The sequence below is a fragment of the Carettochelys insculpta genome, chromosome 24, assembly GCF_033958435.1.
Source record: "Carettochelys insculpta isolate YL-2023 chromosome 24, ASM3395843v1, whole genome shotgun sequence".
Classification (NCBI taxonomy): domain Eukaryota; kingdom Metazoa; phylum Chordata; order Testudines; family Carettochelyidae; genus Carettochelys; species Carettochelys insculpta.
In genome coordinates, this window is record NC_134160.1 from 7,126,644 (window position 1) to 7,143,823 (window position 17,180).

The following is a 17,180-nucleotide window of genomic DNA, read 5'->3' on the forward strand; positions in this document are numbered from 1 at the left end:
GACGTTTTGGGCTTTAATTTTATCCAATGTCCAAGTCATTTAAAACCAGAGCATTTGCTTCACCTGAATTCACTGCACCAGGAAATAGAACCACTGAAAGCATTTACCTGATTCCTCAAGTATTTAGCAGCGTTTAGATACCTTGCTGTAGCCTTGAGAGGCAGTTCCGGTCCAGAAGCAGTGCATGAGGGTAGAGTGAGTGTTAAGCGTGAGCAGAGGTAGGGAAAAGCCCAAGTCAGATACTAAGAGGAAGGAAGGCTTGGGGAGGACTGGGGATGAAAATATGCCACAAGAGTGTGTCTGGTTTGTCCAGAAATGTCTCTAGTTTTAAGGTTTCTAGTATCAGAGGACATCCCAGCCAGCAGGGCCAACAGATTCTGCAGGCCCAGGGCAAGGTGGGAGGGTGTCCCCGGTTCTGTTCCATGGAAGAGCCAGAGCCATGGTGGAAGGGGAGGGGCCAAGAGTGGAAGGGGGTGGGGCTTGGGGAAGTCAGCCACTGCCCCTACCCTCAGACCCATGCCCCTGCTGGCAGCCTGATCCCAGCTGGCTGACGGCAGTTTGGTTTTCTCACCGTGTTTCTGACTGCAGAAGCTGAAGCAGGACATTGCCCGGCAGAAGAGCAGCCTAGAAGCCACCCGCGAAATGGTAACTCGATTCCTGGCCACGGCCGACAGCGCCACAGCCTCAGCCCTGCAGAGCAAGCTGGGTGAGGTGACGGAGCATTTCGCCAGGCTGTGCCGGCAGCAGCAGGAGAAGGAGAGTGGGCTGAAGGGCCTCCTCCCCAAGGTGGAGCAGTACGAGCAGCTCTCTGAGAAGCTGCAGCAGTTCATGGAGAGCAGAGCTCGAATGCTGGCTTCAGGGAACCAGCCAGACCGAGACATTGCTCACTTCTCCCAGCAGATCCAGGTGAGAAGCGTTGAGGGTTCTTTTTTTTTTTTAAACCTAAAGAAGGACGGAGGCCCTGACTGAGGCTTTTCGGGGAGTCTTTACAGGCAGAAAGGAGGGATTTGTGCTGTGTAAATAACCCCCCATCTTCACCCCCCAGCCAGTGGGACCTGCAGCTCCAGTAGCCGTTTGCACAGCCATTGGTGAAAGAGAACGAAATGGGGACTGCAACGCTCTGCGTTCACCCCCCGCCCCCCGGTGCTAGATTAGAAAGACAGTTTTGCCCAGCCCAGCTGGCTGGGAGCTGAGATCTAATGGCGTGAGCTCTGACCAGTCGGACTGGACCAGTGCAAACACAGCACGACCTCGCTGGCTAAAAATCCCATTCCCGAACACTGCCACGTGTCTGAGAGTGGAATCGCTCCCCGAGGGCTGAAGCTCGGGGCCGGGGTTTCAAGCTTTTTTTTCTCGCGACTCAGTTGACGAAAGTTATTGATGCCGGCCGCTCACCATAATTCTGCCTCTTTCACTGGAGTGCAGGCTCCAGGCTGGGGTAGGGGAAAAGGGGTTTGGGTGCAGGTGGGGGAGCAATATTGTGGGAGACTCAGTACTGGGGCATGGGCTGATCTCTGGCAGCGTCCGGCGAGCAGCACGGCACAGGAGCTGAGGCAGGCTTCCTGCCTGTCCTGGCCCCTCTACTTCACTGCACCCTGGCTGCCCCCAGCAGCAGATCCAGCTCTTAGGTGGAGGTACACAAGTAGCTCTGTGTCCTCCCCTCCCTCCATCTCCATTGGCTGGAAATGGGCCAATGGGAGTGTGGAGCTGGTGTTCAGGGCAGGGGCATTGCACAGACCCCCTGTGGTAGCCCCCACCTAGTAGCCAGACTTCCTGCTGGCCGCTTCTGGGGTGCAGTGCCGTTCATGTGCTAGGCCAGGCGCACGAAGCCTGCCTCAGCACACCCCCACTGGTCACCCTACAGCAGGAGTGGGGAGTCTTTTGTGTCAGGGGCCACAGACCCATGGAAAAATAAGCCGGGGCCCACACAAGGGAGAAGCAAAAACACTCACATCACTCCCCTCGAGCTCTAGCCCACTTGGCTGAGGACTTCCCCTCAGGCCTGGACTAACTCTCCAGGGCTACGTCTACACTAGCCAAAAACTTAGAAATGGCCATGCAAATGGCCATTTCGAAGTTTACTAGTGAAGCGCTGAAATACATATTCAGCGCCTCATTAGCATGCGGGTGGCCACGGTGCTTCGCAATTGATGTGGCTCATCCAGACAGGGCTCCTTTTCAAAAGGACCCCGGCTACTTCAAAGTCCCCTTATTCCTATGAGCAGATGGAATAAGGGGACTTCGAAGTAGCCGGGGTCCTTTCGAAGACGAGCCGCACGGTGGTGAGCCACATCAATTGCGAAGTGCCCCGGCCGCCTGCATTCTAATGAGGCGCTGAATATGTATTTCAGCGCTTCATTAGTAAACTTCGAAATGGCCATTTGCATGGCCATTTCGAGGTTTTTGGCTAGTGTAGACATGGCCCAGGGGGCCTGGGCGTGGAGGTTATGTGCATCCCCCTAGGCTCTGGAATGGGGCCAGTAGTGAGGGGTTCAGTGTGTGGGAGTTGGCTGCAAGGGAGCAGGCTGGGATGGGTGTGGGAGGGAGGTCGCAAAAGCCATCTGGAGGGAGATGGGGGAGGAGTCTGGACAGGAGGGGTGGGGTGCAGGAGTGGGGTTGGAGTGCGGGCTCTGGGAGGTTGGGGTGTTCGGAGGTGGAGGTGCACCCCCGTGCGGTGAGGCAGGCACCGACCTGGAGCAGTTCCCGGTCGGGGGAAGCAGGCGGGTGGATCCTGGTGACCCTGGACTTGGAAGCACCACCGCCCGTGCCATGATCCCCTGCGAGCAAACGCCAGGACCGAGCTTCTCTGTGCTGCTGTCTTAGAGCGACTTCATCCCACCTGCCAGGCAGAGCCCGTGGGCTGGAATTGGGCCATGGGAATGGCAGTGCAGAGTGGGTGCCAGGCCTCAGCCCCTCTTGTCATTGCAGTGCCAGCAGTGGCTCACTCCATGGTGGGGAGGGGCCCTGAGCCTCACGGGTCAGATCCAGGCAAGCCCAAGATTCTTCCTGTAGCCCGTCTGCCGATGGTTCTGTCCTGTGTGGGATGTTAAGAAGTTGGTCAGCTTCAGGGACAATTCGTCTTGTTTCCCTGTAGATGGCAGGCTGCCTGTGCGCATTTCTCCTGTTGAAACCAGCGCAGGAGCTTCATCCCCACTCTTCTTTGTCCCGACAGGAGCTGAATTTAGAAATGAGGCAGCAGCAAGAGGACCTGGCTACTTTAGAGGGTCTGGCGGCAGAGCTGAGCACCTTTGGTTTCCCCGTAGGCTCCTCTCAGCACCAAGAGAAGGTTCAGAGCCTAAAACAGGATTTCGTACAGCTGCAGCAGACAGCAAAGGAGAAGTAAGACTTGAGATTACCTGTTCCAATCCTTCAGGGGCTATGCTGAACACATGTAAAAACACATGAAATAATTGTTCCTCTCTCCTCTGTGCTGTTGAGGCCTCAGTCAGAGTGCTGTATGCAGTTCTGGGCAGCGTATTTCAAGAAAGATGTGGGGAAATCGGAGGGGTCCAGAGGAAAGCAACAAAAATGATGAAAGGTCTAGAAAACATGGCCTCGGAGGGAAGATTGAAAGAACTGGGTTGGTTGAGTTTGGAAGAGAGAAGGCTGAGGGGACATGATAGCAGCTTTCAAGCACCTAAAAGGGTGTTAAAAGGAGGAGAGAGAAAAATTGTTCTCCTTCACATCTGAGCATAGGACAAGAAGCAATGGGCTTAAATTGCGACAAGGGAGGTTGAGGTCGGACATTAGGAAGTTTTTCCTAACTGTCAGGGTGGTTAAGCACTGGAATAAATTGCCTGGAAGGGTTGTGGAATCTCCATCACTGGAGATATTTAAGAGCAGGTTAGACAGACATCTGTCAGGGATGGTCCAGATGGTGCTTTCTCCTGCCGTGAGTGCAGGGGGCCGGACTTGATAACTTCTCCAGGTGCCTTCCAGTTCTAGTATTCTGTGATTTAGATATTGGCATAGAAAGTACGCTTACTAAGTTTGCAGATGTTACCAAGTTGGGAGAGGTTGCAACTTCTTTGGAGGACAGGGTCATAATTCAAAATGATCTGGATAAATTGGAGAAATGGTCTGAGGTAAACAGGATGAAGTTTAATAAGGACAAATGCAAAGTGCTCCACTTAGGAAGGAACTATCAGTTTCACACATACAGAATAGGGAGAGACTGTCTAGGAACGACTACAGGAGAAAGGGGTCTAGGGATTATAGTGGACCACAAGCTAAATATGAGTCAACAGTGTGATGCTGTTGCAAAAAAAGCAAACATGATTCTGGGATGCATTAACAGGTGTGTTGTGAACAAGACATGAGAAGTCATTCTTCCGCTCTACTCTGAGCTGGTTAGGCCTCAGCTGGAGTATTGTGTCCAGTTCTGGGCACCGCAGTTCAAAAAAGATGTGGAGAAACTAGAGCGGGTCCAGAAAAGAGCGACAAGAATGATTAAAGGTCTAGAGAATGTGACCTATGAAAAAAGGTTGAAAGAATTGGGCTTGTTTAGTTTGGAAAAGAGAAGATTGAGGGGAGACATGATAGCGGTTTTCAGGTATCTAAAAGGGAGTCATAAGGAGGGAGGAGAAAACTTGTTCTTCTTGGCCTCTGAGGATAGAAGAAGAGGCAACGGGCTTAAACTGCAGCAAGGGAGGTTTAGGTTGGACATTAGGAAAAAGTTCCTGACTGTCAAGGTGGTCAAAGAGTGGAATAAATTGCCAAGGGAGGTGGTGGAATCTCCATCGCTGGAGATATTTAAGAACAGGTTAGATTTCTATCAGGGATGGTTTAGACAGTACTTGGTCCTGCCATTGGGGCAGGGGGCTGGACTCGATGGCCTCTCGAGGTCCCTTCCAGTCCTAGTGTTCTATGATTCTATCAGAGGACGTGCTTCTCATGATGCTGTTACTTAGCAATTAGGAGAGAACCCCCCCAGGGTTTCATTTTTGCTTCGGGGACCATACATTAACTTCTATCTCTGCTGTCCTCCTACACTGCAGAACTTAATGCCGTCATCTCTCAGTGACATTTCAGAAAAGCGTGGCTGGAGGCGTTGTGCAAATTTGTATGCTGCAAGAGTCTCTGCCTCGTGCTTTCTCAGCATGCAGGGCCTGCCGCAAATTAAACACGCTCCTGAGCAGATTGCTGTATTGTGGCAGAGGGTTATTGGCCAGTGAACGAGTGACAGTTCTTAGTTGCAGAAGGAACCCCTTGGCTTTGCCTAGCCTGAGGGAGTTGGGACAATGCGGGGCCTATCTATGGTGAGCAGACAGCATCAAAACAGGGGTAAGCTGGAGCAGTGGGTCCCAGCCTATCCGGTAACATGGCACACTTCAATGAGACAAACAGTTCCACGGCACACCCGCTTTTTTCAGCTGAATCGATTGCTCATAAACATCACATTTACTTACCTTTACTATGGTTACAGTCTTACTAGAGAGGTTTGCAACATAATAGTTCAACCAAGAAGCTGAACAAGGGCCAAATGCATTGAATAGTTTCAAATCCACCACAGAATATGCCATCTTAGACAGCGAGCACAGATGCATTTTCAAAATCGGCTCAATGCCATGCTGGGGATGTTGAGTAAATGAGTCACTACTGCAAGCAGGCTCCCTTCCTGCCAGCCCCTGGGAGCCAGGGCATGGCATTTAAAGCAACATGCTCCCCGCCCCCCCCCCACCCGTTGTCCCGCCATGATTATGAACACCGAAAAATTTCATGCTTTCAACAACAACAGGAAGTTCCGTGGCACCTTATAAACTAACGGATATTTTGGAGCATAAGCTTTTGTGGGCAAAGACCTTTCAATACAGGCCTTATACGGTACCCCATATGGGTGGGTAGATACCCTGTGAACAATGTATTTGATGTAGTGAGTTTGTCAGGTCTAAGACGAAAGGAGTTTTCAAGTATCTGGGGATCCTTTGCCAAGGTGCCTTTGTGTTGCAAAGCATTTCAGTATTGGTAGTTCTGTCTTTGAGTGTTGCAGCTGGCTCTCTAAAGGAGCGGTGGTTGCTAATAGACACAGATAGGCAGACTCTTCCTCCTTTTTTCCAGCTGTTTTTACCAGGCCCATTCTTTTGGTTTGTGGTGCTTGAGGTGGGAGGGGAGGGGAGGAGGAGGAACGGCTGCTCCATGGGGGAGGCAGGAGCAGGGTAAGACGACACAGGTGAAGGAACTGGGGTGGGGGTGCTGCAGCACCCCCATATTTCAGGTGCATTCCCAGCTTCCACCCTCCCTATATCCAGGGTCTCACCTGTGAAGAAGGCAGCTGTGTTAGGGTGCCACTACATTTCTTGCCCCAAACAGCTGCACGTTCTGTGTATGCCAAAGGACGGCTCTGCTTTTTACAGCCAGGCTCCTCTCTCCGATGGTGGCCCTGAGCCATGTTCAAGTAGCTGAAAGAAAGGAACCAAATCCAACCCCCCTGTGACCTGCCCACTCATTACAGGGCACTAATAGGTGCTCTGTGCAGACAATGGGTTCACAACTACTAAATGGACTTAACCAAGAACACGAGTCTGGAGCGCTAGGAGACAAGACATCTGCCACACCAAAATCATTGACTTCAGCCAGTAATTCCCAGCCTGTTCACTAGTGGGGATCCCCCGTCAACCCCACTCAAAAGCATTCACAGATCCCCATCAAAACCAATTCTAGCCACTACGTATACTTCATTAAGTAAAAGAGGAAGCTACAACGTAGATTTTCGGACGGCCTTTCATAATGTTATTGGAAGAGATTTAAGTTAAAAATACTCATTGATTGCGACTTTTGCCATTTATTTAAAACTTATTTTCTATTTTGTTTTTATTTTTTCCATGGATCCCTTGCATTACTGGGGTCCACGGACCACTGATTTAAGCAAACTTTATCAGCGAGCAGAGAGGCAACGTTGCTATAGCCACGTTCTTGGCTGCTAGTGAACGCTGTTGCTATGCAACAAAAAAAAAAAAAACAACCCCAAGATCTTGGAGGCAATGGTGTCCTCAGTGCAGGCTGTGGTCATTGCAAAGCAAGGCACGAGCTGCTAACTCTCTCCGCCTTTTCACTCTTAGAGAAAAGGACGCCTCGTCTTGCCAGGAACAATTGGACGAGTTCCGAAAGTTGGTCGGAGCTGTAAAGAAGTGGCTGAAGGAAAGCGAAGGGAATGTGCCCTCTGCAGAGACCTCCCTGGGCACCCAGGAGCTGGAAAATCGCATGCAGCAAATCAAGGTGGGCCGAGAGAGCTGAAACGCTCGCAGGAGTTGATGTGGAAACCAAAGAAGCCTGTAATGACTTGCAGGACATGGTCCTGTGAGCTCTTTTATGCTTCTATGAGCCCAGCTATGCCTGGGCCTGCAAGCGCTTAAGCGCGAGGATGGTAGTAGTGGATCTTGGTGCAGTGGTGTCTGATAACTGGGGCTTTACTTGCTGTCCAAGAGCCCTGCCTGCAGGGGGGGCTGTCGAGAGATGCTGCTGTCAGTCACACACATCGCTATGGGCTCTCATGCTTTCAAACCTTCAACGCACAGTGAAACCTAGGCAGAGTCTCGTATTCATTTCTAAACAAAAACCAACTGCTCCTCTGGAAAGCAGAGGAATTGGGGAGGGGCAGCCCCTCTTCTGACCCCTTGCCAAAATTCTGAAGGAACCAAAATCCTGCATCACCCTTGAAATTCCTATCCTATCACTTGAGCTCTCTCCTCCTTCTCTGGGTCAAGTGACACCTTAAAGCAAGAGGTGTTGAGGGCTGTGATTCAGAAGGAGTGCAATATCCCAGTCGCTCGCCTGTAGCTGTCTTATCTCAGACAGAAATATACCAGCTGTCTGAGCTACAGAATTAGGCGAGGCAGTGTAAAGGGCTGGACAGTGTGTAGGATAGTAGGGAGGGTCCTCAGAACTGTAATTTAAAGAGAGACCCACTAATTTGCAAATATAATATACTGCTTAATTACTCTGTAACTGGTTAATTGTGAAGAATCCTCCCGCTGACATAATATAGAGGGACTCTCTTAAGCTGCTGTTTAACAACAACTCACTTTATTCTCTGGGACTTAGTGAGCCAGCCTGTGAATTAGACCGCTGAGCAAGCTACAGCTGGATCCTGCATGGTATTAGAGAAATACTCATAGCGCAGAGAGAGAGAGAGACAGACACACACAGCCGTAGTCCCCTGAAGAATGTGCTTGAGTATGAGCAGCAGTGATACTTTCAGTCGTCAGCCCTCTGATGTGAGAAATATTATCATGTAGGATGCTAGTAACTGACCCTTCTCTTTTCATAGGTTCTCCTGGATGAATGGAGGGGAAAGGGGGCCCAGGTGGAGAAAATCAATTGCAAAGGGACTGCACTAGAGAATTTGATTGTAGAAATCACAGCCCCCGATGCCCAATCAAAAACAGGTGAGTTACAGCTCTGCTGCCCAGACGATACCTTGAATGGCCTTGGGGAGTAGCGGTTGTTTTACTCACTCTTGTTTGCCTTTGTTGTGCTTCAGGTGTATTTTTATTTAAACCATCATCTATTAGAAAACGACTTTACATGTATTACAAAGCGAAAGTAAAGGAGCCGGCAGTAAGCTGTGTACTTGAGCCTTGCTACAAGGTGTTCAGGGGGGATTGTCTGTCTGTCTGTCTCTGTCTGTCTGTCGTATGTGGAAATGATCATAAATACCTAACTGCTGTTTTCCATTTTGAGAAGTGACTCCTGTTCACGCTGGGCTTTTAGCATTGCCGTAACAGCTGCACCCACATAAGATCACAGCCCCTAAACTAAGCAGGGATTGCCTCATTAGCATTGGGATGAGACTTCTCCAAAGAACATAAGGGAAAATGCTACAGGCTGTAGTCCTCCTGCTTCCATAGGTGGCACTCTAAGGCTACATCTGTGCTATAAATTAGTGGTGTGATTCCTCTGCTCCTGTACATGTACGCGAGCTCTCCCAGAGCTATTGTGAACCTAAATTGCAGGGTAGCCACAGTAATACAGCTGGGGACAGTGGAGGTGTGTACTGTGTACATACCCCTTCTCCCGTTTCAGGTAACTTTGTCCTCTGTGCGGCTTGGCCGTTTGTCACTAGCCAGGCTACTGTAGCGATGCTGCTACTTACGTTAGGTTATATGCCTCACTCACTCATACTGTGACCTAGCCCAGGACTGGGTACTAAATGAGTTCACTAGCATGGCGCTAAAATAATGCTGGGAGGTGCTTTCTTTCAGATACAGTATCCGTTGGGTGTGTTGGCTGCTTCTCTGATTACTTAAGATCCCACAGCAACAGTTAGGGGACTTAACTCCAGCTTCCTGACTATATTCTAAATCAGGAATTACCTTCCGCCAGCCAAACAACCTTGATGGGAGTTTCACTTGGAGAAGTTACTTGCTTCCCAAATAGGTTGTATAATGTTGCTGACAGAGCTACTGCCTTCTGCCTCGGCAGAGAGGTGGCTGAATGGAAGCAATCGGAGAGCAATCATGGACCCGGGGAAAGATTTTGAGAGGTTGCAATCTGCTGTGTAAAGGGACATGATAATCTTTGTGATGCTGAGTGTTTCTGGCTGCTTACATCTAGTGGACACAGACTTGCTGTGTGAGGCAGGGAACTGGAATCTAATCCAAGCCCATTCGCAGAGTTACTGTTGTGAGCTCTGGGGAACTTCACAGTTACGCCACTTCTAAACCTTCCTTTTACGAGTCATGGTAGGAAATGGGGTAGGGAGCATTAGCTTCAGAGACTCGCAGCTATTCTGTTTTCAACTGCAGGTTGAACTTGTTTAGTCCAGCACTCTGGTCCAGGAACGTCCATGGTCTAGCTTGATTTCAGTAGCTGATGTTCACTTATCATGAAATCATAGATCACTAGAGCTGGAAGGGACCTTGAGAGGTCATCAAGTTCAGTTGCTTGCCCTCTTGGCAGGACCAAGCACCCATCAGACCATCCCTGATACATGTCTGTCTAACCTGCTCTTAAAAATCTCCAGCAATGGAGATTCCAGTGTTTAACCACCCTGACAGTTAGGAACCTTTTCCTAGTGTCTAGTCTAAACCTCACTTGCTGCAGTTTAAACCCATTGCTCCTTGTCCTATCTTCAGAGATCAAGGAGAACAATTTTTCTCTCTCCTCCTTGTAACCCTCTTTGAGGTACTCAAAAACTGATATCGTACCCCCTCTGTCTTCTCTTTTCTAAACTAAACAAGCCCATTTCTTTCAGTCGTCCCTCACAGCTCATGTTCTCTAGACCTTTAATCACTCTTGTTGCTCTTCTCTGGACCTTCTCCAATTTCTCCACGTCTTTCTTGAAATGTGGTGCCCAGAACTGGACACAATACTCCAATTGATGTCTAATCGGTGCTGAGTAGGGTGGAAGAATGACTTCTTGTGCCTTGCTCACAAGTTTTCCGCGATCCCATAAAGCTTGTTTATGTACGCCAGCCCAGTTCTGTGCTGTTTAGCTCTCATTTATCCATAAATATCTTCAAAGAGCCCAGTAAGAAGTGGACATATTCGTAATGCTGCTAAACAATATTGACTTCCCACGATTTGGCAAATTCTCTGGTTTGGCAATAGCCAGGTCCTGAAGGTGCTGAACCAGAGAGGTTCAGCCTGTACTTGGAATTAGAAGAGAGTGTGATAAAATAAAAAGATAAAAATCAAGAATGATTCAGTCTTAGCTGTGAGGAGTGGGGGATATCTGGTGCTGAGCTCTTAATGTTAGGCATTCATGAGGTATGTGGCTTTATGGAGCTGAAAGGAATAAACCCCTTCAAAATGGCATGAATTTCCTTAGTGGCTGACTAGGTTCATCTCGTGGGAGCTCTGTTGTCTTGTGCTTTGTTTAATTTGCTCATGTTCAGGGTTTGTTGTTATTTTTGACATGATGCCCATTGTCAACAGTGGACAGCTGGAAACGTTTGGGCCAGAGCTGAGTGTGTACGTTCATTGGTAATATGTCTGTATTCCTAACACGTTTGTCTTGTCCTCTGTTTGTCTCTCTGTCCCTTGCTCAGGTTCTGGGCTGCCCGCTCTAGGAGTGTTACTAGGCAGCGTAAATGGATACCACACCTGCAAAGGTGAGAGCACCAATTCTCTGTTGCAACAGAAAGCTTTGTCTGTGTGTGTATTTATGTTTCCATCGATGCATGATAATAGTGGTCCGTATGGATGTTCACCTGGCAGATAAAAATTGCAATGTGATGCTGTTGGAATCCTATAGCAAGTGAACCCATAAATAGCTGTCATACATCTCTGCAGCACTGTGTAGTAACAAGAATGGTGCTAGGGGGGTGGGCAGCTTACTGTGATGTAAGATTTAGGACAGACCAAAGCAGTGAAATGACAGAAAGGAAATCCAGCTTCTGAAAGTGACAATAACCTGGCCCCTGGTCTGCTGATGATATTGAGCTGAGAAGTGGGAGATTGTTTTCAGAAGTGCTGTGAGGGGTCTTGGTGCTGAGGAGCTGAAGCTGGAATTTTAAGTGTGACTTAAATCACTTGTTAGCTGCTGTGAGTTCATTGACTTGCCAAGATAACAGATATAAAAAGTTGAACTTGAACTGTGCAAGGTGGATTAAATGTGATCCTGTTAGCATGAGGGTATGAGAGGCATGAAGCTAATTTAATGGGAAGTGATTTGCTTTGTTTGACAAACTGTCCATCTCCATACATGAGGCAAGAGAGTAGGCCTCTGGCAGTACAGAGGGTGATAGCCGGACATCTCAGGTCTTCAGTAGATGGAAGGACAGAGATCCTAGACTCTCATGCCCTGACACTCGCAGCCAGGGTGAATGTTGCCCAGAATTCTCAGTGGCAGCAGTCTAGGTAGGACTGGTGTTGCTGTTCTTGCACTCAGGTTTTTTTCTTTGTCATTAGATTTGACTGAGCTCCAGTGCGACATGTCTGATGTGAACCAGCAGTACGAGGGACTTGGCACAGCCTTGCGAGAACGCCAGGAACAGCTGTCAGCCATGCTGGAGAAGATGCAAGAAGTCCAAGAGGAGGCAAGTTCTGTGTTGAAGTGGCTGGACTCAAAGGAACGTACCTTGTCAGCACTGGAAGCCTCTTCCTCGCCTACAAAAACGGAAACCGTGAGAGCCCAGGCTGAGCATAACAAGGTAACTTGTCTCTCTGAATGGGAATAAGGACTGAGTTTGTCACAGCGACTTAGTCATTTTCTGAGACGTCCTTTAGTTCGCTGAGCTGGGAGGAACCAACGAAGGCCTCTTTGCAGAGCATATTTCTTTTTGGGCGTGCAGGTGCTTAAAGGCAGCGTGAACATGCATGTCCGAGAAAAGACTAATGGGGGACGCACATGTCTTTAAATGTGTCGAACTGTTAGGAAGAGAACTGTGCTCACTTGTTCTCTGTGCCAGCTGAGAGTAGGACAAGCAGGAATCAACTAAAGCCTGGGTCTGTACTAGATGATGAGGACAGCTTAGCTACATCGCGCAGGGCAGTGAAAAGTCCATACCCTAAGAGGCATTGAGCTAACCTAAATCACCATATAGGCAGCACTAGTTCAATAGAAGAATTCTTCCATCAGCCTAGCCACAGCCTCTCAAGCAGGTGCATTACCTACGTCGTTGGGAGAATGCATTCTGCTGGTGTAGTTAGTGTCCACACTGAAATGCTATGGTAGCGCACTATGCTGCTGTAGCATTTTAAGTGTAGACATACCCTTACGTGCAACAAGGAAGATTTAGGATATTAGGAGAAGCTGTGGAAATAAAGCCAGCTTAGACTGTAGACTAAGCCTTCAAACAGTTTGAGAGAGGCTGCAGAATCCCAGGCAGAGGAAGTTTTTAAGAACAGGTTAGAAAAGTGCCTTTCAGGGATGATTGAGTATTATAATCCTGCCTCGGCGTGCGGGGCATGGACTAGACAACCTCTTGAGGTTGCTTCCAGGCCTCCTCTCTGTGGCGAGCTTCACCCTTTTCGATATTTTAGACCTATCATTTATGCACAGTTGGCTCTGTGAAAAAAGCTTATAATGTTTAGCACCAGTTTTGAGGTCATTCCACATTCAATGGGAAAACAACCCAGTTTTAGGTTGCACTGAGAAAGATGAACTTTTCATTTCTTCTATTCTTGAGGCCCAAGGGAGCTCTCAGCATTAGTCATTATATGAAATGATGCCATAAAAGTCCAAAGACAAAGCCTTGTGCAACTCCAATTGTACCTACTTTCTTCCTTCAAACTGTAGCCCATCTCAAAATTATTTTCTTCCTAGGCATTCCTGGCTGAGTTGGAACAGAATTCAGGAAAGATCCAGAAAGTAAAGGAAGCACTTTCCGGATTGCTGGAGAATTATCCTGACTCTCCAGAAGCAGCAAACTGGAAGAAGATGCTGGATGACCTCAGTAAGTACCGTAGAGACTTAGCTTGACTTTTAAATGTCTCCTAACCTCCCATAAAGGATGGTTTCCATTTCCAGGCCAATTCCAAAACTCAGAGTACAACAAGCTGTCTGGCCTGCTAGGATTTTTTCAGGGTGAGCATTATCTCAGTGAATGACATCTGCACGATGGCTCTGAGGTTACATCTACACCGACTATGGAAGATCGACCGCTCAGGGTTGATCTTCTGGGGCACGGTTTCACGCACGTGCAAAATGGCGCATTCTGGGGTCACCATTGACTCCGGAACTCTTCACGAGCCGTGAGGATTTAAGAAGGTGGATGGGAGGAGCCCTCCCGTCAACCTTCTGCCATGAAGACAGGCACGGAAGTCGATGGCTAAAATTCCGTATCAGCTGTCGACCTTCCAGGTGAGTATAGACTCAGCCTAAGGCTCGGAGAGTTTGTTTTCATAAGTTACCTTAAAAAAATACCCTGCCTTAAAATCAGTTGAGTGCTTTAAAAAAATAAAAGCCTCGTTGCTCCAAGTGAAATTTGAACATTACCTAGAATACTTGAGTTACTCAAATGATCACATGAGCATGCGTTTGAAAAAGAAAATTTTAAAACTTGCTAGAAATGACGTGCATGCACAGGGTGTCTTCACCCAAAGCTTCCTGGAAGGGTTGGCAAAAATGGATTTACATTACATTATGTTTTGTCTCAAAGATGGAACCTGAAGCAGAGAGAAGTTAAATGGCTCGCCCAGGGACTGGGCAACTCAGAGGCAGTTGCAGATGCAGTGTAGCTCTCCTGCTTCCACATTTCCTGTCCTAACCACAGTAGTTAGAAATGGATAATATGTTGTTAGCTGTGGCTGTATCAAATATTACACTGATATATCACACTAGAGTCCTCACTTTAAGATGGGAAGATTTCCACTGATAAATTACTAACAAGGAAATGAAAAAACCTGCGAAATCAAGTGGCAGGTTCCCTAGTAACAGTAAAACTTCCAGCTATTTCATTTCCTCTTTTCAGACGCCAGGTGGGCAAGAGCCAATCAGGTGACAGCAGAGCGGCAGCAGAAGTTGGAGAAATCAGCAAACCAACTAGAAAGCTTCCAGGCAGCTGAAGGTCAGCTGCGCCCATGGCTGATGGAGAAGGAGCTGATGATGAGTGTTCTGGGACCCCTTTCCATTGACCCTAACATGCTGAATGCCCAAAAACAGCAGGTCCAGGTGAGATAGGGTCTCCTTTCTAGGTTAAACAATGAAGAGGATTGGGCAGAGATGGGTGTCAGCATTTGCACTAATATTTTCCATCCATGGGCAGAATAAATTTTGTTATGTAGACCAAAGCATATGTGGATATGCACCACCAATGAAAACACACACTACTTGCTGGCTGTGAGTGTTCTGCTAATAAGGCGGGCAGCACCTGAATGTCTCCTGAGTAGCCACCCAAGCACTCAGCTTACAGGGAACACTGGTGGGTATGTCTGTGTTCACGCTCCGGCTGCAGAGCATGCACCCTTAGATTTTGTCCGTGCAAACCAGCTGGCTTGTAAATCTACCTTGTACTAATGTGCCATGTACTAAGCGTCCGTGTGGACAAGCACTACTGGCTCCTTAGTAGGTGTCGATCTAATCCTGTTTCAGAGCGGGGGGAATCAAAGAGGGCTAAGGAACTGCTAGTTTGCATCAGCGAAGTCCACTAGGCACTTAGGGCAAGACCGACTCTTGTGGGATAGATTTACACCCCAGCTGGCTGCAGGCTGAATATTCATGTGGGGACACTCTGGGTATCCAGACCTCACTTCTTTTTTAGCAGTCTGGTCCTGTCTATACCACGTTGTACCAAAGCATTGGTCTGACATCTCTTCTCACAGAGACACACCGTGCAATGGAAACCGGTGTAATTTTTGATCTCTGTTCTGTGCCCAAGGTTCCAGAATTGAGTGCTCCATTTAAAAAAGAATCAGTTTCACTCTCTAAGGGTATGTTTACACTGTATCAGACGCTGGATCCTGAAATTGTAACTCTGTGTCTAGGATTTTGAAATACTCGGCGCGCTGTTTCAGCATCACTGTACCCCTCGTTGAGAGAGAAGTAAGCGATGCCTTGAAATAGTGCTGCGTAGACAGTGCCCAATCCCAAAATACCCAATTTCGAAATTAACTCGAGATAAGATATGCTACTGGCATAGCGCAAATTGCGTATCTTATTTTGAGTTAGGGGCACAGTGCGGATATAGCCTAAGAGACACCCATGTTAAATATACAGATGAACTGACAGCCAGAGGGGGCCCCTGGGCAAGGCGTGTATGTGTGGCAGTGCAGAGGGGCTTGCTCTGTGCTCCTGGAAGGGACAGGGGCAGTCAGCTCTCAGGCCTCCTGCAGCACACTACACGGGCTCCAGGCAGCTCTCTGGCAGTGATTTAAAGGGCCCAGGGCAACTGTGCTCCTTGCCTGCACCTGTTGGCAGGCCTGATACTAAACCGGTGTCTGGAAAATGCTCGTCCATATGCATGAGAGCCTTCCTACCTTCTCTCTGTGTGTCTTCTAGTTACTAACCAGATTGCTAATTATCAGAGGGGTAGCCGTGTTAGTCTGGATCTGTAGCAGCAACGAAGGGTCCTGTGGCACCTTATAGACTAACAGAAAAGTTTAGAGCATGAGCTTTCGTGAGTTAACTCACTTCTTCAGATGCAGAAGTGAGTTAACTCACGAAAGCTCATGCTCTAAACTTTTCTGTTAGTCTATAAGGTGCCACAGGACCCTTCGTTGCTGCTACAGATTGCTAATATGTCTGTAATCAGCCAAGCTGCAAAGAAAAATATCCAAGTTAATATATTTATATCTCCTTGACTCACTGCTTTATTTTGTGTTGAACGGCAGTAGGACAAATAAGGGAGAGAAGTGAAATGCTCTGTGGATGTAATCACAGAGGCTTCCAAATTCTGATAAACTGAAATGTTATAAACAGATCCTTGCTGTCTCCTTGCACTTCTGTCCCAGGGATTTCTTGGTTTGTTCAAGTGATTCTGTAGATAGGTTAAAGCTACCAGAGGTCTGTTCTGTTTTGACAATGTGTATTCGGTGCTGTCACACTTATACAAACACTTCTATATTATTTCTGTTCCAGTTTATGCTGAAAGAATTTGAAGCTCGCAGACAGCAGCACGAACAGCTGAACCAGGCAGCTCAGGGGATACTGACCAGTCCTGGAGATGTTTCTCCACCATCAAACCAAGTGCAGGAGCAGCTCCAAGGGGTGAATCAGAAATGGACCGAGTTAACCAAAAGGCTCAACTGCCGTTCCAGCCAGATTGACCAAGCCATTGTCAAGAGCACCCAGTACCAAGAGCTGCTGCAGGGGTTGTCTGAGAAGGTAAAGGCGGTTGGGCAGCAACTCAGCAGCCAGTCTGCCATCAGCACACAGCCAGATGCAGTGAAGCAGCAGCTGGAGGAAACCAGTGAAATTCGGTCTGACCTGGGGCAGTTGGAAGAGGAGATCGTGGAGGCTCAGATGCTGTGTGATGAGCTGTCTGCTCTGATTGGAGAGCAGTACCTCAAGGATGAGCTGAGAAAACGTCTAGAGACGGTGGCTTTCCCTCTCAAAGGCTTGGAAGACCTTGCAGGTGAGACCCCATGAAGCACCTGATAGGGGAGTTCTCGGACTTCTGTGCAGTCACTGTGCTTTTAAGAGTAGCAAGGAAGGGCTTTTCCACAGTTCTGTAAAGGGCTTAATCAGAAGTGCTTTGTGGTGTGCCAAGTACGGGGTATGGTTTTGATTCCCACACGGTGCCACCAAGGGCAGGAAATTGAACAGAGGAATTGGTTCATTACAAGGGTAGGACTCATTT

The 17,180-nt window shown here is 48.3% G+C and overlaps 1 protein-coding gene across 19 annotated transcripts in view; it reads left to right on the forward strand.

Annotated features, from left to right (window-relative positions):
* Window positions 1-17,180, forward strand: part of MACF1 (microtubule actin crosslinking factor 1) — a 317,553-nt gene that overhangs the window by 195,599 nt on the left and 104,774 nt on the right. For 17 of the 19 annotated variants that reach the window (XM_074976442.1, XM_074976451.1, XM_074976458.1 and 14 more), the window contains 9 exons: window positions 589-906; window positions 3,173-3,339; window positions 7,059-7,215; window positions 8,267-8,384; window positions 10,989-11,051; window positions 11,851-12,092; window positions 13,208-13,337; window positions 14,355-14,554; window positions 16,460-16,955. In XM_074976442.1, the coding sequence (XP_074832543.1) occupies window positions 589-906; window positions 3,173-3,339; window positions 7,059-7,215; window positions 8,267-8,384; window positions 10,989-11,051; window positions 11,851-12,092; window positions 13,208-13,337; window positions 14,355-14,554; window positions 16,460-16,955 (1,891 nt within the window). The remainder of the gene's footprint in view (window positions 1-588; window positions 907-3,172; window positions 3,340-7,058; window positions 7,216-8,266; window positions 8,385-10,988; window positions 11,052-11,850; window positions 12,093-13,207; window positions 13,338-14,354; window positions 14,555-16,459; window positions 16,956-17,180) is intronic. The other 2 variants (XM_074976444.1, XM_074976459.1) reach the window with 1 other exon arrangement.